The sequence below is a fragment of the Nannobrachium achirus genome, assembly GCF_963921795.1.
Source record: "Nannobrachium achirus genome assembly, chromosome: 6".
NCBI lineage: Eukaryota > Metazoa > Chordata > Actinopteri > Myctophiformes > Myctophidae > Nannobrachium > Nannobrachium achirus.
This window is the reverse complement of record NC_137815.1, coordinates 69,978,838-70,002,209: the sequence shown is the minus strand read 5'-3', so window position 1 is coordinate 70,002,209 and position 23,372 is coordinate 69,978,838. Positions and strand designations below refer to the sequence as shown.

Sequence of the window (23,372 nt, the reverse complement as noted above, 5' to 3'; positions counted from 1 at the left end):
CAGACTATGTATTTTTAGACACTAAAAATACTTTCGCTAGAACAAAAGAAAGCAGTAAAACCTTCTCTAAAACATTTAACCTCAGAGACAACCTGAAATGATAGTTAATTTACAGAAATCACAGCATCACCTGATTCTAGACAAGTGATATATTCAAGAACTTTATTTGACATCCCAATATTTTTTTGACAACATCATTGGCATCGCAGTGATTCTTTTTCTATAAGGAAAAGGAGTTTACCAGGGCAGAAATCTGCTCTTTTCTTTAAGACGGAAAGAGAACTTTCATTTCAGTTTTTAATCCGCAAGCCTTTTTGTATCTGTACCATCTTCACACCATAATACACAATCTGTTAAAAAGTAATATTAAGTACTTTGCCAACCTGAGCTACAAGCATAGATGACAGCAACAGACATATGATATGAAGGTGGGGACAATGATATGCTGCTGGGTGTTGGTGACATCTGGTAATTACATAGCATCGAAAGAGGACCTCCGACAAAAGGACACGACACATACAGCAGTATAGTAAGCAGTACAAGTAATGTTACATAAAAAGGCAAATAGTATTAATATCTCAGGAAATGTAATCATTCATGTTTTACACCGTTAGCGTCATCGGCTTTTCTTGTTAACGACTACAAGGGCATAGTTCTATTTCTTACGCGGTGTTGAGATTCAATAAACTCGTCGGTGCATAAACTTGTATGGGCATGGGTAATACAATCACCAAAGTGTTCAATGGATCCTCTAGTGCAGGGGTGGGCAACTTTGATGATGGCGAGGGCCACTATATTTCCACCTTCACTCCAGAGGGCCACATTGCATATTGCTACGTCCTACGTCATTCTAGTATCTCATACTGCGATGTGTTTTGAGCTTGTAGATCTGCTATTTTTGCTTCTTTTGAATTGGAATCCTGAATTATTTTTTTGTTCTTTTTTAATCCTGAAATGTAACATTTTGATTTAAAATGTTTGTTTTTTTATGTCCAATGTAGGCTATTTGTATTTAAGTTCATGAAGTTAACATGAGTATATAACCAAATGTGTTTTTATATATGTATATATTTTATATATGTGAAATTAATACTACTAGTCATTAAGCTGACGGAATTGTAACAGCTGAAATCAATAACATATCAGTGTTCCAGTATTAACCTACGGGCCGCATTAAGTTAAGGTGGGTGGCCGCATGTGGCCCCCGGGCCGCCAGTTGCCCATGTATGCTCTAGCGAATTTACGAGTTGGAATTTGAAGCTTGCAAAAAAAAGAAATGAGTGTGCGGTAGCAGACATCGCCCAAAAAATCAGTCATCTCTCTACGACATTTAAAGGCAAAAAAAACAAAAAGTGCAAGAACAAATGTGTTTCAGATTGGCTCGAGAAATAACATCACCAGCCAATTAAAATATATATATATAATATCTATATACTGTAGTTAAGCTTGATTATTTCTACACAGGTAGGCAACAACAGAAAAGCAAAACATTTCTGAGGAACATAAAATAAGGAATAAAGAGTAAAGTAGGATGCCGACCTTAGCCGACAGCGTCTCACATTTACAAAACGCCAGCCAGTCCCGTCTAGAGCTCCTATAATTGCACTGGTTAAAACATGGCTCCATCATCTGACCCCCTCGGTGTGAGAGAGACAGGGGGTACAGTCAGGCATAGGACTGGACAGGGTGGGGACGTCACTCAGTGAGTCGGAGACTGAGTGTGGGGAGGAGGGGTGTCATTCTTCTCTCGTGTGATCTTTGGGAACTGGATTTGCCAGCCAAACGCTAACGTACTATTAACCACATTAACACCCGGCATGTCGTTAAGAGGCGGAAATCCTCAAAGATAACCAAGGCCTGTGATGATGATTATGCTTCATTTCCACACATACATCGCAGGCCAGTGTTGTGCAGCGGAAAACGGCAGATCTACGAGCTCACGACACGTCGTCGCAACAACGCGCCGTTGGGCTTGTAGATCAGCCGTTTGGTTGCATGACGGTGTCGGACTTAAGTGGTTATTGTGTGAAGTAAGTGCGCGGAATACTGTGTGTGTGTGTGTGTGTGTGTGTGTGGTGATGGAATGAACAGTGGCAAAGGGAGGAGGAAGACCAGTAGGAAGGTGACACGGTGGATGTTTAACTCTAGCCAGGGAGTTCCAGAGAGCCAGAGAGGAGAGAGAAGACGAGGTCCAAATCCCCCATCAGCAGCTGCAGCTTTCTGCCGAAGGCTTCGCTCTGTCGTTCCTGTCCAGTTTTATGGGCTCCGGGAATTCATTATACAACTCCACCTCTGTCTCCTGAGAGGACAGCAAAAAAAACATTAGTGGCGTTTCCATAAAGCATCTTAATGCTCATTAAGGCTTATTCGCATACATCTTTTTATGGAAAATGTTGTGCAAAATTCGAATAAACTTTCATTATCCGCAAAAACTTTTATCCGCTTGGAGGTGTATTTTGAGGCTTTATCGAATAAACTAAATGCGCATTTGTTAATGGAAACGGGTCAGACAATAAATGCGAATAAATTATGACGTTCTGGGTCCATATCGTCCTCCAACTTAACACTTTCCCTTGCCGCTTAACGTCCATTGTATAGCGTTAGCCCACAAAACAAACCGGTTGTTTGTTACACACGGAGTGACACGGACCGTGTGTAAATTCCTCCCGTTTTCACCTCCCGGAGTCAAGCCATCCGTGGCTAACCCTTCCTCATCACACGGTGTTGCGTGCCAAAAGTGGCCGATCTACAAGCTCACAGCAGCTCGCATCCGCGTCTCCGTGCCGCGTTGTGAGCTTGCAGATCGCCCACCTTCCAGATTTTTAAAAGCAAAGCAAGCATTTCTAACTCAAATATTTGCTTCTGGGAGGTCCCTCCCTGATATATTTTTTTTTTCAGATGGGAGTCGGCGGCCAAATACATATAATTCTAAGGGTCCTTGAAAAGTTTGAGAACCACTGACATAGAAACATGGGTTTTTCAAAAAACTAATTGGGTAAAAATATTCAAAGACTTACACACATTTTCACCATAAAAAAAGAAATAGCAGATCTAAAAGCTTTATATCTGCTATTTTTTCATTGTAAAGCATAAAATAATGGTAGTAGGTTAAAAGAATTTCAGTGGTATTCGCAAACTACAAAGCAGGCATCTCCACGGTCTTCACCAACCTACCTGTTTAAGGGCGTTTCGTGCAATAGTCTGGAATGCTTGTTCTACGTTGATGGCTTCTTTGGCGCTGGTCTCAAAGTAGGGGATGTTGTTCTTACTCTGACACCACGCCTGAGCTCTTTTGGTGGTTACCTGTATGTGTGAGAACACAATGCCTTCACAAACTGGAAAGGTGCACTAAGTAGAGTGCATATCTCCACCAGGAGGCATGCTCTAACAATAATAATACAGTATTTTTGTAACCCATTTTCTCACCCACTAGCAATTGCCTAAATTGTAATCCTGGGCTCTGCTCTCCCTCTGCCACGCCTGGGGAGGGCCCTGAACTGAGCTCATGCTTCCTTCAGTGCATGAGGAGTGAACAAGCCGCTTCTTATCACCTGACAGGGGGAAGCTTCTCCGGTTGGACATAGCACGTGGAAGGAACACGTTATTCCAACCAGTTCCTTTCCCCTCCAATAAGGCGCCCTGGCTGGCCAGGGGGAGGCAGTATAGAGACCAGGATTACTGCATGTTTTTGTGAGGGTATCTACCCTAGGAGACACTTTCCCTCAGATTTCTGTTGTTCACATTCGCTGTGCAACTCTTTCGTGGGAAGAAGTTAGGCAATGGAAGACGGTGGGTTGTTTATAGTTGTTCTTTCTTTAAACAGGCATAGGAATCTTTCTAATCGCCATCAATTAGAGAAAACTACAACACAAGAACAATGTTGGCATAACTAAGCGTTGCAGATTTCTTTTTTTTTTTAAACGTAATTCTTAGAATCCTGGGACTGGCTAGTGCCGGTCTACAGCCTTACGGTGTATCCCATGCCAGGGGCGATTATTTGGCAATAATTGATTTTAAAATATGAAGGTTGACCGATTTAACCCTGCAAGACCCGAATTAATTAAATAATTTAAAAAATTTAAAAAAATCAGATGGTGTTGAAAAAAAAAAAAAAAAATCAGATGGTGTTGTAGGAGTCCTAATCACAGGAAAATGTAATGTTAAAAAATTAATAACATTTTTGTAAGGTTTTATAGCCATAAATCATAAATCATGCTCTAATTTGCATTTTGGGGATATTTTTTCACAATAATAACACATTCACATGTTCTAGACATTCTAATGATCACAAAAAAAAATTACAGGCATTTTACTTATGTTTTAGTGAGGAATAGCTTATTTAGAAAGAAATTAGATGTTCGTCAAGACTCTGGACTCCAGAGATCTTGAAGTTGTGTGAATGTCAGCCTCTGTGGGGGGTATTTATATGCAAATATCCTGGCCAATGGCATTGTAATACTAAACAATAGGATTTAATGGTGATGTTAATGTGAAAAAAGAACAGGAAAACAAATTATATATATATATTTTTAAATGATTTAAAAAAACGTTGCCAAAAAGCAACGCTGGGCCTTGCAGGGTTAAAGTCCATAACCTGCTGGCAGTGTGAACTGATCAGCATAGTAGTATTATGCCAAGATTAGCTGCAGACAGACAGAGATGAACCAAACAGGACCAGGTTTAAGACTCTTTTAGAAAGAGCCAGGCAAGTGTACTCATAAAAGCAATAATTAAAACAGCCTCTCTTGGTCTGGGAGCAAAATGTTTGCGTCTGTTCCTCCAATATACGTTCCAAATGTTAATCACTGTGATGCTTGTATGATCCAACCGGATGGAACACATCCCAAGAGAGTGACTAAAATCTCTCGTTTTAGACTGCGGTCTGAATGAAGGGTGAAAGTAGACCCAGCTGGAAAACTACATCCGACTGGTTCTACCGAATTACGGTAAAGGGCTTTGCACACAGGACCGTTGCGTTTCTTTTTCCGTTTGCTGCATGATTAAAACGTATTGGATTTGATGTGCAAGGCTGTGTGGAATCCACACTGCGGATCCGAAGAGGATTATAAAAGGAGTCGATGACTTTCTACCGCATGCGACAAGACGCATGAATCGAACTGGGTTCGATCGGGAAAAAAACGCACAGCCGCAGCCACCTGCCACATGGCAAATTCGGAGCCGGTGTGCATGAGGTCATAGAGAATCATTTTCTTTAAAAAAAAAAAAATCGCCAGTTTTTTCCGTGCGAGAAAAACACGTCTGTGTGCAAAGGGCTTTAGTCAGTCATCGAAGCACAGTTGAAGAAAATGTTTACTTTATCTCAAATTCATTCTGTTCTCAGTCAGTCGAAGTTTCTTCAGATTTTAATAGATAGATACCTTTATTATGCCAAGGGGGGAAATCAGTCGCCCGGATAAATAAAATCTTGGCTTTCATGGTTGTAAACTAAATGCCATTTCAGAAGTGCTGTTTTCTGTACTGTGACAGAATCTTTCCTCTGAGCGCTGTGTGCTTAGAACCTGTGCCCGCTTTTGTCACAAGTAGATTACACTATTTTAAAGACCATTTGCACAAACGTGTCTAATGAAGGCTGAGGCAGTTCATTCAACGACACACTAGTATCACCGATACCAACCTGTCTATTCTCTAGGTCGATCTTGTTGCCCAGCACCACGAAAGGAAAGTTCTCGGGGTCTCGAGGGCTGGCCTGTATCAGAAACTCATCCCTCCAGCTGTCTAGGGTCTTGAAGGTGTTGGGCGCGGTCACATCGAACACCAGCACACAGCAGTCTGCTCCGCGGTAGAAAGCTACTCCCAGAGACTGGAACCGCTCTTGGCCAGCAGTGTCCCATATCTAGCCAGACATGGACAGAATGAATAGAAAGGAGGACAGGATTTCAGAGATAAAAGACATTTGCCTTGGAATCAGATGCATTGAAAACGACTAAGCAGTCTCAAAGCTACAGCAACAGACTGCAAAAAAGCTTATTTCCACAAACAATCAGGCACATGAACAAACTGTCAAAGACAAGAACGGTCCAGGGCAAAAGGAATCGCTCAGTTATTGTATATATATCACTGCATTGTCTGTAAGGATGCCGAACAAAAATAACTTTTACTCTTATGTACCTGTACAAAAGACGTAACAATAAAGTACAACCTTGACCTTGAACCTTGAGATGCTGCACATAATGTCATATAGTATACAGTAGCTGCCTCCATAGATTTTGTACTTCAAAGCAACACATTTTAAGGTTGGACGATGTGGTGAATATATTGACAATCTGCGAATGGTTGAGTGCAATCGTCGGTTGTTTTATGGGCCAATTTCCGACAAGTCTAACAAAACAGCTGTCCCGGACCGGTGTCCTCGGTGCTGTTATATGTGTCCCCGGTAGGCTACTCAAATGGAGTGTAGGAGAGAGGAATAAAGATGGAATAGCTTTTAGCTTTCCTAGTTGTCTCTTCATCAGCTACTGTGTGTTTGAGAGCAAAGGCTTGTTTGTATTTTATTTTCAAAGATGAGCCGTGAAAGGGAAAATGAAAGTAATAAACGTATCCACAGTAGCTGTATCATTATTGTATGCTTTAACTATTGAAAAATAGCAGATATACAAGCTCACAGCACGACATCGAGTGCCGCGCTGCAAGCTTGTAGATCTGCTATTTTTCACTGGTTAAAGCATTCAATAATTCTAGGCCTAAATGGGTTAAGGTTTCTATAATCCAAATCCTCGTTGCGCATTGCAAGCTTGACAAAGCAGGAACGCATGTCCTCCGGTCTCATAAGATCCTGCAATTAATTCTATCTTAATTGATTGATGTCAAGTCTGGCTATTAAAACTTGTGTCAGTTGTTTCTATCACAAGTCAATCAATGCGATTTGGAATGCGAGTTCAGTTCGCTACCCTACGCCGTCACTTTAGTTCCAGGGGGGTGCCCTGGGCGGGTGTGGCAGGATTTATTATCTTGTCCATGAAAAAGCTGTCTGTAAAAAAGGAAACTTGGATGTTTGTATTTTGCCACCTCGTTACCGGCATCTCCTGGCTCCTAGATCTTAGCTTATTCTTGAAAAGAATATCCTACGGAGTGATGTTTTATAATTCTTTGTTGTATTGGTCAGTGAGAGAAGTGCATGGCAGCAGAGAGACGGTCCTGTCATCTTGTGTCTGTTGACAGCACGCAGTCACGTTACAATTGGAACCCAACACAGGCACTACAAGAGTTTATATACTTCGTCGTACGATGGGGGCCTTGCACCTAAAATAACAGATCTACAAGCTCACAAAACGTTGTGGACGCGACACATTTACTTTCTTTTTATACAGAGGATTTTTTATCTTTTATATTAAAACATGACTGGCAGTGGCAAGAGACAAAAGCCTCTATCAGAGTCCAGGGTGAAGAGCTATTCACTTCACTGCCTTGTGGTTTCCTAGCTATCACCTAGGCTTTGTTATGTATTTTCAAGTGATAGCTAGAAAACTACACCGCAGTGAAATGAATAGCTCTTGGACTTGCGGTGGAAGGCTATCCACCGCGGTGTAGTGCCGTGTAGTCTTTTTGAGTCATAAAACTACAACGTTAACGCTCAAAAAGACTACACGGCACTACACCGCGGACCCGACTCTGATACGGGCTTTACAGTATACGCCTAACATTTCAGTTCACTGAACACATAATGAACTGCAAAGTAGAGCAGCACATTTCGTATTCAACCACACTATGCATTTTCTCCACAAATTGTAACCATTGAACTCATAACAGTGCCGCCGCACCTGCATTGTGACGAGCCGATCATCCACCATCACCTCCTTGGTCAAAAAGTCTGCCCCTATTGTAGCTTTGTACTGGTTACTGAACTTCTTATTCACATACTGGTTCATCAAGGAGGTCTTTCCAACACTGTCACAAGGTAGGGGGAAAACAGAACAAAGAGAACATTAACTGGTGAAATAGCAGCAAACAACACTATTTTTAAACACATCGGACGCCCACGTGGTTTTGACGTCTTAATTTGCTGGTGCCCATGGCAACGCGTCATTTTACCTACCGGCGAGAGTACTGGCGAGAAAAGTAATCCGAGTAAATGTAATCCGAGTATGTCCTGTTTATTTCGCGAAAATCTTTTCTTTCAGTCAGGACCGTTTTTTTATCATTTCTAAGCCACAGTGTTTGTGTTACGGCATGTAGAAGAGGCTGCCGTTTTGAGAAAAAAATGAAAAAAGGAAGAGAATCCGGAGAAAACAGCATTTTTGTGCAGCCGCTAAACAGGAAGTCAACGAGACACACAGCACGTCCGGGTGACGTAATTGCGCGCTGCATGTTGGGAAATGGAGTTTGTTTCATCACCGCGGTAGCCAAGTGCAGTAGCTACAGTACAGTATAGTTTACTGTACAACGCGTCAAACGCGTCGTGGGCCTCCAGCGACATCAAAGAAATTGACTTGTAGACACCACGTGGGCATCCGATGTGTTAAGCAGGATAAAGGAAAAGAATACTTCAGATTTCCTTTAGAAGGTGGCAATACATATTTCATTCGATGCATAACTACAAGGTATACAATCTGAAGAACTCCGCACACAATTGGGTATGGCAGGGGTATGCAGCTGCCATACCCTGGGTCCAGGGGGGAAAATAAAAGTTACTTTAAAATATAAATCCATGAATGTCTCTTTGTCTATCTGTGCTGGTTATTATGTTGTTAAATTAAAGTAAAATAACTACATTATGCTAAATTCATCAAAATGGTCGCTTTAACAAGGTATTAGAATTATATTCTCCACACCCCATCTTGACAAAATGGTACAGTTGTGCTTGAAATGATTCAACCCCCTCTCACAATTTGTTTTCATTAGTGTAGCCACTGTTCCTTTGACTTAGAACTTGTGAACTATGCTCAAAACTGTACTGTTTGGAACATTCAATGTCTTTGTAATTGTTTTATATCCTTTTCCTTTTTTGTACATACCAGAATAATCTCTTCTCTGAGCTTTTCTGACCATTCCTTAGCCATGTTTCTAAATGCTCTAATCATAATCAAGTCAACAAACTTCTAGTCAGGCCAGATTGCACATCTGATGCAACTATGTAAGCCCTTGATTATTCAATTGCTTTTGATTACAGATGTTTTCAGGTGTAATTAAGAGTTGAATAATTGATTTGAAAGTGACATTTAGCATTGCATTTGAAAAAGAAACACAACAAATGTTACTTTTGTTGAGCCATTTACATTGTTCTTGTATGAGTTATTTATTTCATCCAGTTGTCAGTTTGTGAATTTAGCCAATAAACCAGATTCGCAGAGTGGGGGGTTGAATAATTTTGAGCACAAACAACATATGTTCCCAGGTTCCGCAGATCAGCTGCACAGGTGCAATGCATTATTGTTAATTGTGGCACGTTTACTAACATGCTAAGTTTAGCTGCACTTGAACAACCGTTCCAGGCTGCCATATCCAGCCCAAGAAACCGTAGAAACCGGTGTAAAAAATTGACAAAACTAGTTTTTTTTAAGACATTGTGAAAATAGCCGATCTACATGCTCGCGAGGCGTTGTGAGCATGTAGATCTGCTATTTTCACAATAGAACCGTGTTATACAAAATGTAATGCCTCTTTTCCATGAGGACTCCCATCTTTGCCATACCCTAGCTTTTGCTGAACTGACGCCACTGTCCGCACATGGTAACGATGAAGGACTAGTTTGTTAGTTCTAGAGGCAGAAGAGAATGCAGTGGGGAAAGTACCGGGATTGTGCTAAAAGTGTGAGTTCCCAGTCTGCCTGGAGACAACCTCTGACACAGTAACTAAGAACTCCCAATTTGAACAGAAAATAAAACCGAAATCAAGATCAAAATGGTCATGATGGAAAATAAAAGAAATGTGTTAAAGGTTTAGCACCAATATTATAGGCCCTGTTCAGTGACTGGTGCTGAATTCCTATTCAGCTTCAGTGTAAGTCATTATGAGGCATACATATTTATTTACGTGGTCCGTGACTCACCCAGAATCTCCCAAAATGATGACTTTCAGGAGAACTTTCTTCCTGGATGTCATTTTGTCAAAGCTGTCGAGAGAAAAAATGACAAAATCAGGAACCTTACATCAACACACAAAACTCACTCCACTCATATCTTTTTCATTCTGAGTTGCAGCAAAAGTTGTACTGTGTACAAATTGTGTACGAGATAAATGTGGCTCTGTGTAGACAAGCCTATTACAAACATTAACCTACAATATTGTGCGTGCAGGGTTCTGTGTCAGTGGGCCAATGAGGTTTGAACTACGGTCATTGTACAGTCATGTGCTTCCTAAGCTGTCGGCCACATCACGAGGAACACATCAGTCTCTCTCTCTCCCTCTCACACACTCACTTACAGGAAGTAAGTGTGAAGGCAGGGCGCTAGGAGGAGTTTTCTCTCTTTTATTTCAGAAGCAGCCTTGAACCATTGACACGTGTGTGGTGTCTTTAGCTCCTTCCGTTGTACTTCTCTAGAGCAGGGGTTCTCAAACTTTTGTCTCAGGGAACCCCATAAATATTTATTTAATCCGAGGCATTATAATTTTCACTCCCAGCACCTTATATTTATAGTATATCGCGTCGTTGTCGTGTGGAAACCTTGTATGTCCAAAACCGTTCGTTTTGTATTTATCATCTATAAAATGTACTAAACTAGTGAAAACGGCAAATCTACAAGCACACAACGCCTCGCATCGCAAATAGATCAGCTGTTTTCACTAGTTTTGTGTGACAGTCTTGTATGATGAAGCAGGGCTTTGCTTTACCAAAAGATGTACACATTTGAAACTTGGAAATGCGAGGTTTCTGCCCGACAGTGACAATATTTTAGTGATTATGCTGCGAGGAAAACGTTGAGATGACAGCCATTCTGGTTAGAACTGACTGAAAATAACTTTGTACTTCAAGTTTAAAATGATACTAAATATTTTTTCATGTGTCCAAATAAATTCCAAATATTATCAAATTATCTTGCGTCACCCACTTTGAAAACCCCTGATCTAGACTAACCAAGTCCTGTGAGCAACATGAATACAAAAATAAAATACAAATAAATTATATATACTGTATAGATAGAATAAGATAAGATAGATAGAATTAGATTTAGAGACAGACAGACAGACAGATATAGATATATTATAATATTGATACTTGTTATTTTACATATCAATGAATTGATTAAATACTTAAAGGAGTAGTTCACCTCCAAAATGACTTTTTTTTCTTCTATTGATTACTCTCGCCATGGAGACTTGAGTTCAATAATATTTGTTTGTATTTTGTCGCATTCTTAAGACAAAACATTGATTAGAGTAAATTTACCCTGATGGTTTCCCCATCCAGTGCCATGCATGTGGGTCCCCATCCGGAATCAACGGGGCACATTTACTATAATCACATTTTTGTTTTAGGAATGTGACAAATACAAAAAAATATTATTGAATTCAAGTCTCTATGGCATGAATAATCAATAGAGAAAAAAAAATCTTTTTGGAGGTGAACTACTCCTTGAAGCCCTGTTTTATACTTTATCGCACTACTGTAGTGTCAGTGGATTTTTGGTTATGTATTTGCAAAAATAGTTAAACTAGTTTAATGGATCACAGCACTTTTCTCACCATTCCTCGCCTATAAGGGCATGTAAAAATAGGAATAAATTATCATAGATTATTTTATTCAATTATTGATGATGGATTTTTGGTAATGTATTTGTATTTTTATTTTATGTATTTGTATTTTGTACAGAAATGTGTTGGGGCAAGGAAAAAAAGTATTGCAGAATGGGAAAAAAACAAGGATATGACAGCTACAGTCTAAAGGGGTTAGAGTTGGTCTATATTATAATCTGATTCCTGTTCATTTCTCCCACCCCAAACGGTACTGTTCAAAAGGCTCTCTCTTTGTGGACCGTATTTAAACATTTGTCACTTTTTCAAGGGGATTTACTTGAACAAAAAGGGACAGGTTTCTTAACCCACCGTTTCATAAGAGCCTCCTTGTGTTCCTGCATACCATGTCTTATCTGTGGTGGTGAACTGCCAACCATCTGGAATAACTAACATTCATTCAAATTTTTGGAAAAGGTCGTGAAAATGTGTGCAAATCTTTGAATATACTGTATATATTTTTAAAGTGAACGTGTGTAACTCAAATGTTGCTTCTGGGGGTGGTCCCTGGAACTAAATATTTTGAGATGGGGGTCCGTGGCCAAATACATATCATTTTGGGGGTCCTTCACATGAAAAGGTTTGAGAACCACTGACATAGTAGTCTCTCAAGAACAGACTTTTCTTTGACGATGGCTAAGCCAGATTGCTGACATAGAAACATGGATTTTTTTCAAAAAACCTTAGAAGGATTCAAAAGACAGTTATAGAATCGGGTCAAAATTCTAATTTTCATGATTTTTCAAACATAGCAGATCTACAAACTTGTATATCTGCTATTTTTCAATAGTTAAAAGCATAAAATAATAATACACTATAATGTGTACCCGTTCTGAATGGGTTAAATAACATAGCTGTCAGTCATGGATTTAAACCGAGTATATGGTTCAAGTGGTTAAGAGAAATGTATCAAATAACAAAAAAGCACCGATACAAAGTATGGTAAGAAAAATACATCCCAAATCGTATCGTACTGTCTGTGGCATTTGTAAGACCTTTTAAATATAGATGGTCAAACATGGCATTTAAATTAAGTCAGTTCTGACTTCTGACAACTGAAGAGAAGCATCTTTATAGAGACATTTCTAAAGCTTTCCTATCTGACACACACATGCACCCAAATTTAGTGCAACCGCCAGCAAAGGCTAGCAGATACGATAATCTGAGCACTTCCATTTCACTCTCAGTGATGTGGACATATCTGGTCATGTATGCAACTTAGAGGTTGCCAATTGTGTACCACGTTGATGAGTTCTTTCTTACTCAAACTAAGAATCACAGAAGACACACGTAGCATAACTCATAACCACAAACAGGACTTTCAATCTGCAGCGCAGCCCGACAGCCAAGAGATTTATTTTTTCCTTCCACCAGCACAACAAACCACACCCTCACTAGCTCTAAATCGGAGAGAGAATCATCTTAAGCTAGGGGTGGGCGATATGGAAAAATACAATATCACAATATTTTCCTAAGCTGTATCACGATACACGATTTTATCACGATTCTTTTTCACGTTAGTTTTTATGGTTATTTTTCAAGTTACTTAGTGACTCTCTGGGTTCCTTTTGGGAGGTCTAAATTGAACTTTACAACTAAGTAACTCTGAGAGTATACAAATGAAACCAAATGGACCCTGGTCCATTTGGTTTCATTTGTATACTGTCAAGAGTTAAGTGGAGACCTTGACATTTTAAAGTTTGAAAACTACTGATTTAGACCAAAATGCAGGTTTAAATTGAATTCTGCAATGAATCTCTGTATTAACGAGTAAACAGGATTTTTTAGAAGGCTCCCTCAATTGTATCACGATATATATGATATCTCTGAAAAGGCATATCGTGGAGACATTGTATCGTCTCAACGATAATTATCACCATATCGCCCACCCCTATCTTAAAGGGCCAGTTCACCTCTGGGACAACCAGATCTTATTTTATTGTTGTTTGGGAGAAGATCAACACAATCCTGAGTAATTTTTTGTGTTCAATGTGTGTTTTGAGATATTTTAGTATTTCAGTGTGAATGAATGATGATGCTTTTTGCATCATATGATGCAGCATGATGACTCATTTGATGCAAAATGCATCATCATTCACACTGAAATACTAAAATATCTCAAAACACAGATTGAACACAAAAAATTACTCAGGATTGTGTTGATCTTCTCCCAAACAACAATAAAATAAGATCTTGTTGTCCCAGAGGTGAACTGGCCCTTTAAGCTGGACATAAAATCTCCCAACTTACCGGCCTCCTGTACCCCTCAGTCGTGCCTAAAAAAAGTCCTCAGTGGCCAACAAAGAGAGCCAATAGAATATGTGATAAAATAGAATATTTCGCATATTTCTTGTGTAGTGCAATGGTCACCAGAATCAGTAGCAGGATCATTCTCCCAACATCCCAGGGACCCCCAGCGCTCAACTGACTACCAGATGAAGAATGACTGGCTGACAGAAGCATGGAGAATAATATGTCCTCAGTGGAGTATCAGGAATGCTCAGGCCATTCTAGTAGTCACATGATTGCATGAACAGCTCTCTCTCTCAGCTCAGAGTCAGACCTTTGACCCATGACAGGGACGGGTCAGAAGACAGCTATGCGTTAAATGACGAGTCTGTGATCTTTTAACCTCCATGACTGTGTAGGCTTAACCTACAAGGAGTGGATGACTATTGACTAAATACAGTGTTTCTCAACCACTGTGCCTGGGGACCTTTGGTGTGCCCCTGAGAAGGGTCAAGTGTGCCCCTTGAAACTGCTTGAAAGCCAGTATTGCATTTATCATTTTAAAAATGATTTTAGCCGATCTACAAGCACACAACACCTCGCGGTGCGAGGCGTTGTGTGCTTGTAGATCTGCTGTTTTCACAACTGTTGTGCGACAGCCTTGTATGATGAAGCAGGGCTTTGCTTTGCGAAGAAACGTACACATTTGAAACTTGGAGATACAAGGTTTCTTCCCGACAGGGACGATATTTACGCCCCCGTATCATGTTGGTGTGCCTGAAGTATCGATACAGTATTGGCAAATAAACTATTGCGATGTATTGCCATATCGATGATATTGCCCACCCCTAACCATAATAGACCCATTTAGTGGTGTTGTTGAATAAATCTGGATCCTTTTGTCTGTAAAATTGGTAAGAAATAAAAAGAATCCAAGGAGTGATAGCACTAATCAATTTACTTTTAATGACTTGGTCAACAAAATGACAACACGTGTAATGGCCTCTAATGAAGACCAAAATCGAATCGTCCCTTAAAACAGGGGTGACGGGGCACCCTGGGGTGCCGTGATGGCAGTCCAGGGATGCCGTGAGATAATTCGATAATATTTGGAATTTATTTGGACACTTAAAAACTATATATTTAGTATCATTTTAAACTTGAAGTACAAAGTTATTTTCAGTCAGTTCTAACCAAAATGGCTATTATCTCAACGTTTCCCTCGCAACATAATCACTAAAATATCGTCACTGTCGGAAAGAATCCTTGTATCTCCAAGTTTCAAATGTGTACATCTTTTGGTAAAGCAAAGGCCAGCTTCATCATACAAGATCTACAAGCACACAACGCCTCGTGATGCGAGGCGTTGTGTGCTTGATCTGCTGTTTTCACTAGTTTAGTACATTGTATAGATGATAAATACAAAATGAACGGTTTTGGACATACAAGGTTTCCACCCGACAACGACGATATGCTATAAATATAAGGTGCTGGGAGTGAAAATTATAATGTAGGGGTGCCTCGGATTAAAAAAGATTTATGGTGTCCCCCGACACAAAAATGTTTGGGAACCCCTGTCTTAAAAGGATATTGTTGTGACTGAACTGAACAAGGTTCAGGGAAGGTTTTTCAGAGCATCCAGTGCTGATGGTCTGACACGCGCCTGTGCGTCATGAACGGCTCAACCAGTTCTCCAACAGACATTAAAGCAGCAGCAGCTAGAACAACAGTCACTACAAAAACAAGTGTCTCGCTTTTCTTGGCATGTACAGAGATGATTAAAAAAGCACTGTGTCCCAAGCAGTGGGTCGGGACCCTGATAGGTATTCTGTTATGGTTAATATCATCCTTTTATCAATTCATAATGACTGTTAGATATGAATTATGATTCATAATTATATGATTCATTTACTAGGTTATATTATGTGAACTACTGTCTGAACTTACAGTATAGGAGACCATGTTTTGGTTGTACTGTAAGTTCTGACTAGTGGAAAATTACCAACACTCTCCGTGTCTCTGTCTTCTTGTTATGATAATGGCAACGAATCAATGAGTCCCACGATCTAACTGTCATAATCTGTATTCTTTATATACTGTATGTTAACTTCCATCTTTGGAAGAGATAATTAGCAAGCTGCCACTAGGATGGTATTCTCACTGTTTTGTCTCTTTGTCTGACTCTCTTCAATACAGCAATTTATAGATTGTCCTTTGGCTCGACTCTGTCTTATTTTGGTTATGGATTTATAGATCCATATTTATTTATTTAATAATTTATTTATCAGACCCATGTTTGGGCTGCGGACCAATTTTGATGGGTCGCGAGTATACGTCCCCTTTCTGTGTGTCTCCCATATACATATTATATATCATTTCAAAAGATTTAAAAAAAAGTATTTCATAAAATCAAATCATTTCCATAAAAGCTCACAACGACGCGGTGCTATTTTCACTAGTTTAAGTCCGGGCAAACCTCTAATTTCTCTCTTTTTGGGGCTAAAAGGTTTGGGAACAACTGCTTTAAAGGAATAGTATTCTAATCTCATTTGAATTCCATTCCACCACAAGCCATGTCATTTTATCAGAAACTGAATATTGAAATTGCAGTGTTATGTACTGTATGGGGAAGTGCAGTACAATGGTCTCTCCATGAGAACAACAAACAACAATGCCATATTATTTTCGGTGTAATATCATCATCAGGTTGATATGCAGCTGCTTCAATGGATCTATAAAAGTGCCATATGAAGAGACCTGTAAAGAAACCTTCTCTATGAAGCTCACACAATGAACGTTGCCTCCAGCAGAAAGCAGGAAGTCTTTTTTGGAGGACTTTCAGTTCCTGTCTTCAAAAGGTAACTTGTTCTTATATAAAAAAAAATATGAAAACAAAATACTGTATATGTGTATCAATGTGTAAATCAGTGTTTCTCAACCACTGTGCCTGGGGACCCTTGGTGTGCCCCTGAGAAGGGTCAAGTGTGCCCCTTGAAACTGCTTGAAAGCCAGTATTGTATTTATCATTTTAAAATGATCTAAACTAGTGAAAACAGACGATCTACAAGCACACAACGCCTCGCGGTGCGAGGCGTTGTGTGCTTGTAAATCTGCCGTTTTCACTACTGTTGTGCGACAGTCTTGTATGATGAAGCAGGGCTTTACTTTGCGAAGAAACATATAAATTTGAAACTTGGAGATACAAGGTTTCTTCCCGACAGTGACGATATTTACACCCCCGTATTATGTTGGAGTGCCCAAGGATTCTTGGGACATGAAAAGTGTGCCCATGCAGAAAAAAGGTTGAGAAACACTGGGGTATATAACAACAATCTAAGCACTTCACAGCCCTCGCATCCTGGGGCTAACATTCGGGGCGAACGTAGCATGATGACAGCTTATAGATCGGCTATTTTCGGCGATGATATTCAGTGTAGAGCGAAAACAGGACTCAGGAGGAGGGTGTCTGGTGTCGAACCCTTGGGAATCCGGTCAACTACGTATAGGGTTTAAGGTGAACTTTGCTCACATTTAACGTCACAAAGCTGTTTTATTGCGAGGAGGACATGTAAATAACAAGACAACATTTCCCATTACTTTATGCTTCTATGTGCTCAGATATTGGATTTTTTGGATATACCATCTCTGGGCAGAACACATCAGGAAGTGTCTGATACTCTGATTTAACGTGTTCTCCTCATCACAGAACTATTAGGATTTACATGAAATATCAGAAAGATCCCCTTTAAAGGAGTAGTTCACCCTCAAAATGACTTTTTTCCTATTGATTACTCACGCCATGGAGACTTGAGTATAATACTATTTTTTTGTATTTGTCGCATTCCTAAGACAAATATTAGATTATAGTAAATTTACATCCATTGATTCCGGATGGGGACCCGATTGCATTTGGGTCTCCATCCGGAATCAATGGGGGTACATTTATTATAATACATTTTTTTTGTCTTAGGAATGTGACAAAAAAAACAAAAAATATTATTGAACTCAAGTCTCCATGGCGTGAGTAATCAATAGGAAAAAAGTCATTTTGAGGGTGAACTACTCCTTTAAAACGAGTGGTGACTATGGATTACGGAGGACAGCCTGCTAGTAGGAAGTTGTCTATTGGTGAAGTTACATCGAAATGTGTGTTAAAACAAGTAAATATTCTACCAGAGTAAAATATTACTACAGGCCTGTTATATGACCTCTGCCACACTTCCCTCCTCCTCACAGAGAACGGAGGACTCTGAACACCCTGGCAGGCAGCAGTAGTTTACAAGGGTAACCGGTAAAGTCGCCAGAATGAAGCTCGCCGGGAAACGGGGGGTGCGTTCGGAAATGCGCACCGGGTGGGGCAGCGGTGCGCTTTTTCAGTCTGAACTCTGAAGGTAAACTTTCTGAAAAGCAGCAGTTGCTAATGTTAATGTTAATGCTAGAAACAAACATGTACAGTAGGACAAACAATCACAGTATGCCTTCTTCAGTATCAACATGAATTAATATTCTATTATAATGTACCCTAGTTTATAAACATCAATAGCAATCTTACGTTAGCAACTGCTGCTTTTCAGAAAGTTTACCTTCAGAGTTCAGACTGAAAAATCGCACTGTTGCCCCACCCGGTGTGCATTTCCGAACGCACCCCCCGTTTCCCGGCGAGTTTCATTCCGGCGATTCTACTGGTATTCTTTACAAGTCACTGTGATTGAATACATTACCCACCCACACACACACAGACATAAACAAGCTCTACACTAAATATAGTTGAAGACGTCGGCTGAGCTTACATGTTGCTCAATGCTCACTGCACCATGTGAACAACAAGTCAGAGTTAGGATAGAATGTCACGCTACCAGATTGACAACGAGGCTCCAGTGGCTGCCTGTGACTCGCTGTCATTTGGGCCTAAGTTGTTTCAATGCCATGTTTCATTTAAACGGAGTCAAATCTGATGAGATCATCAGATTTTAACGTCGTCATAACAAACGCATGATGTTGAATGTGTGTGTGTGTGTGTGTGTGTGTGTGTGTGTGTGTGTGTGTGTGTGTGTGTGTGTGTGTGTGTGTGTGTGTGTGTGTGTGTGTGTGCGCACGCACGCGCAACATTGAGGTAAATAAATAAATGGTTGTCGTGTGAAAATGATGATGACAAGCACAGACCTGTCCTGCACAGCACACACCTAAGTTGCAAACACAGCATGGTCAGGCTACCACAGTACAAGAGAACAATCATTCATGAGATATTAAAGTGAACATTCCTTTTGCTTCCAAGGATCCCTGGAAAAAAAAACCTTTTCACATGGGGGTTAGTGGCCAAATACATATCATTTTGGGGGCTCTTGAAAGATATAGAAACATGTGTTTTTGAGAAAACTAGATTCAGAAGACAAGACATCTGCACAATCTGTCTTGTGGTCTTAAAGGACAACTTTGCTTTTTTATAACAAGGGTTCATATTTTAGATTGTAATTAGAGAAATGAAAAAGTGAGTGTAAAAATGTTTTCATTTGCTTCGTTCTATTGTTTTATCATGTTTACCGTGATAAAATGTGGGGCATGCGTACGCATGGGGGCATGCGTACAAGTGGCTAAATATGTATTTTTAGACACAATAAGCCAGCAGTTTATTTATTACTGTTTACAATAACACTTCTAGCCTCCATAAGTCACATCCAACCATGAAAGGTTGCGTTGTATCTTGAGAATGGGCTTATTCTGTGTAAAATGACATATTTAGCCACTTGTACGCATGCCCCCAACCACTGAAATAAGAATCTCTGAAACAATAAAAAGAAGTAAATGAAATCAATTTAACATTCATCTTTTATATTATTTAATTACAATCTAAAATATGAACCCTTGTTGTAAAAAACTAAAGTTGTCATTTAATGGGTCAATATGCCCACATTGACAAGCCATCAGCTTCAACTTGACTAGACTGAGTCAACAGCAGCATTATTAGCAAACAACTGAGATGTCTGACAGCGAGTTGAGTTGACTCATTGTAATAGTTCATTCGAGGTTTCATCATGCATGCTTTCCCCTTGTCATCATCGTGAACATCTGATGCAGGTGACAGGTGTGATGTGTGTACAGCCCACCACCTCCCAGATTATAGTCACAGTCAAAGAGGGAGGGGGACACTGACGTTGTTTACAACATCCCGTTGTTGGATGTCTGAATAATAAATAGCAACACGTGATATGCGATCTGTGTGTTCAATCATCAAGCAGAAGTTAATCGAACAGCTTAGGAGAACTACAACAAACTGCCATTATTGAACATAAATACATATAGTTAGCTAACCAAAATGATACAATGTAACTATTGAACAGTCCCTATGTTCCCCATGTTCTATGTTCCCCACCCACCCTCCATCAAAAAAGGTTCTATGTTCCCTGCTCAACCAAAATAGGATCTATAAGTTCCCCATACCAAAAAATGTATATGTTCCCAACTCAAATGCAGGAAATGGTGGGACATCTGGGCACTAAGAAGATGTGGGCAATCTTAATTTAGGTGCCCACTCGTCCAGTTGTCCCTAGTGCCCAGATGTCTCCACCCCTAAGTGCCCAGATGTCCAGGTGCCCACTTGTTCAGATGCCCAGTCATAACACAAATATGGTGCCCAGAATGATGTCCCTGGACCCACTAGTATTCGTAATTTATCCCCATTATGTTCCGTTGTGTGTTTAGAGTTATGTGTCCTGCATTTTCAGTTGAGTGGGGAACATAGAACATTTTTGTGGGGGTAAGTGGGGAACATAGAACCTGGGGGACATAGGTACGGTCCCTCAGTGAGACCTTGGCATTTGAACGACTGAGAAACACCCCTGTATCAGTAGCGAATAGCGATCAGTGATAAAGATACATTAATAGACTAAAAACACTCGTGGTATCATGACATGAGGCTCGCGGTTCAGTTCACCATCCCTACACAACAGACAGGCCGATCCTTGTTTTCGTAGGGGAAAAAAACACCAGCCTTCCTTTTGTCGATGATGACAACGCCAGGAGAAAACACCCAGGCGTTCTCCAAGCCAAGGCGGTTAAAACATGTCCTGTGTAATAAATAATAATGACTTACTTTCAGCTTGCAGCGCGGAGAGACGAGGAGGACTTGTTGTTGACGTGTCTGGTGGTAGCCGTTATTGTTCAGTGTACTCTGCCTGTCTGAGGCTAACAGCCGCTAACTGCTGCTACCGACCGTTACGTTACAGACAGTACAGTACGTTAGCAGTTAGCTCTCCTCTCCGTTCTGCGTTAATTTGGAAACGCCTCGCTTTCTGGTCTTTTTCTGGAGCCACTGTCGCCTTTTCTGGGGTTTTAACGGGTAGAAATGTGAGGCAGATATACTGGTTCTGGTTGGAAGGTTTGGCACTTTAGCTTTGGAAGCCTGTCTGTCTGTCTGTCTGTCTGTCTGTCTGTCTGTCAAAGATACTGCAGCAACCCTAAAGATTCAGCTTTCTCTCTCTCGTCTCTTTCTTTCTCCTCTCCTCTTCTCTCCCGTTTCACTTCCTTCTTCCAAAACAACGTTTTGCGTAATGCGTCATTTCGCAAGACGCCTCGGGAAAAAAAACACGTTGTCACCGCCTACTATAAAATAAAATAAAATATTAAAATAAAATAAAATAACGACTGGTGTAAAAAATATCCCATTTTCTTATCCTACATTAACAAATATATATATGTAGACCTATATTTCAAAAGATTAAATGATAATAATATTTGTATACGTTTTAAAAACCAAAAACAAACATATCTAAGAAATTCCACAAATATAAAATAATAGAAGTAGTGGGCACTTGTAGATCTGTTAATTTCACTAGTGTGTTACCACCTTCTAAATTAAAATAAAATATTGATATGATTCCCCGGACACAAATACAATGTCCTCCCCTCTTGATCCCATGGTTTGACTTTTCCTAAATGTGATCATATTTTAATAATAATGAATGCTTGGATAATCTCACTGTAAATTAATAGATAATAAACGAATAGCCTGCAGTGGTTAATATGTATAATTAAATCATGTTGCATACACATGTGACATGCAAATGATGATTTAACAGTCAGTTATGTGATGTTATAAATTAGAATATGTCAAACTCAAAAATGACCGCTAGAGGACGCTGTCAACCCATTTCAAATGTTTGCAGTTAACCAGTAGGCCTATTCATAGATGTTAGCCTACCAGGTGCACCTTGGTGGAATGTAACAATGAGCCATTTTGTCAAGGGAGCTTAATGATTAAAGAGAGGTATTGTATGTACTTGTTTGATTATCCGTTTTATCATGTGTGTGTGTGTGTGTGTGTGTGTGTGTGTGTGTGTGTGTGTGTGTGTGTGTGTGTGTGTGTGTGTGTGTGTGTGTGTGTGTGTGTGTGGGTGTGTGTGTGTGTAAGGGAGAGAGAGAGAGAGAGAGACTTGGGGAGCAGAGAGGGTGAGAGAAAGGGCAGAACAATTCAATTCAAAGGGCTTTATTAGCATGAGAAAACATACTTAGATTGCCAAAGAAAGTAGAAGTATACACAGTACAAAGCAATCAACCAATAGGCGTATAATAAAATCAAAATAAAATATGTACAATTGAAAGGGTGAAACAGTTTTCATGCGTCGAGATTACTCAATGCAGACAGTGCAGGGATATACAGGTATACACTAGTAAGACGCCTCAGGGTGACAAGCGACCTCGAGGTCGCACCATGTGTTGGCCATCTGGCCAGTGATGTATATCGGACCAGTTACCCGGAGACCCCTGGTACCATAGGGAGATCCATGTTCTGTATATGGAGATATGCTGTGAGAGCCCAAACATGCTTACTCAGTTATTCGTTGTGTGAAAGTCTATGACATCTGACATCATACATGCACTTTTATGCCCATAAATGGAGTTCCCTTTCTGTAGAACCAGCCACACGATATGGGCTGTCTTGGCCATCTGTCTTGGCCATATACTGTATGGATTCTGTTAGTGTGGTATGTGGTATATATTTTATTGATAACCCCTGTCAGCGATGCATGGCTCAAGTCTGCTTCAGACGGCGCGCCTCTGAAGCAGAGAAATTTGTCTCCTTACAAAAATAGGCTTCATCATGAATTCACTTTCAAGCCCTATTTCATAGTGAAAATACCAGATCTACAAGATTATTCCACACAAGGACTTATTTTGAGAATTACTATTATTAATGATGATATTATCTGTTGATAATGCAGCAAGTATCGTTTAGCGGCTAAACTTTCGCCCACAAACAACAAGTGATCAAAACATTTGTAGACATCTACAAAACTCAATTATTGTATTATTGCTGAAATCACATTGAAGATGGAGAAATGAAACCGGGTTTTCAGAGAACATACGGATGTACTGTTGCTACTCAGGGAAGGAGTAGTTGGAGTGTGTGTGTGTATGTGTGTATGTGTGTGTGTGTGTGTGTGTGTGTGTGTGTGTGT

At 40.1% G+C, this 23,372-nt stretch overlaps 1 protein-coding gene across 1 annotated transcript; it reads right to left on the bottom strand.

Moving 5' to 3' along the window:
* Positions 1-186: 186 nt before the first annotated feature.
* Positions 187-21,426, bottom strand: LOC308287389 (ras-related protein rab7-like). The gene is made up of 6 exons (XM_080728540.1): positions 21,008-21,426; positions 10,007-10,069; positions 7,779-7,905; positions 5,636-5,854; positions 3,175-3,303; positions 187-2,299 (listed from the first exon to the last, which is right to left on the bottom strand). Exons 2-6 carry the CDS (start codon positions 10,057-10,059, stop codon positions 2,204-2,206), a joined length of 624 nt encoding a protein of 207 aa, XP_080584666.1. The 5' UTR covers positions 10,060-10,069; positions 21,008-21,426; the 3' UTR covers positions 187-2,203.
* Between the last annotated feature and the right edge of the window lie 1,946 nt (positions 21,427-23,372).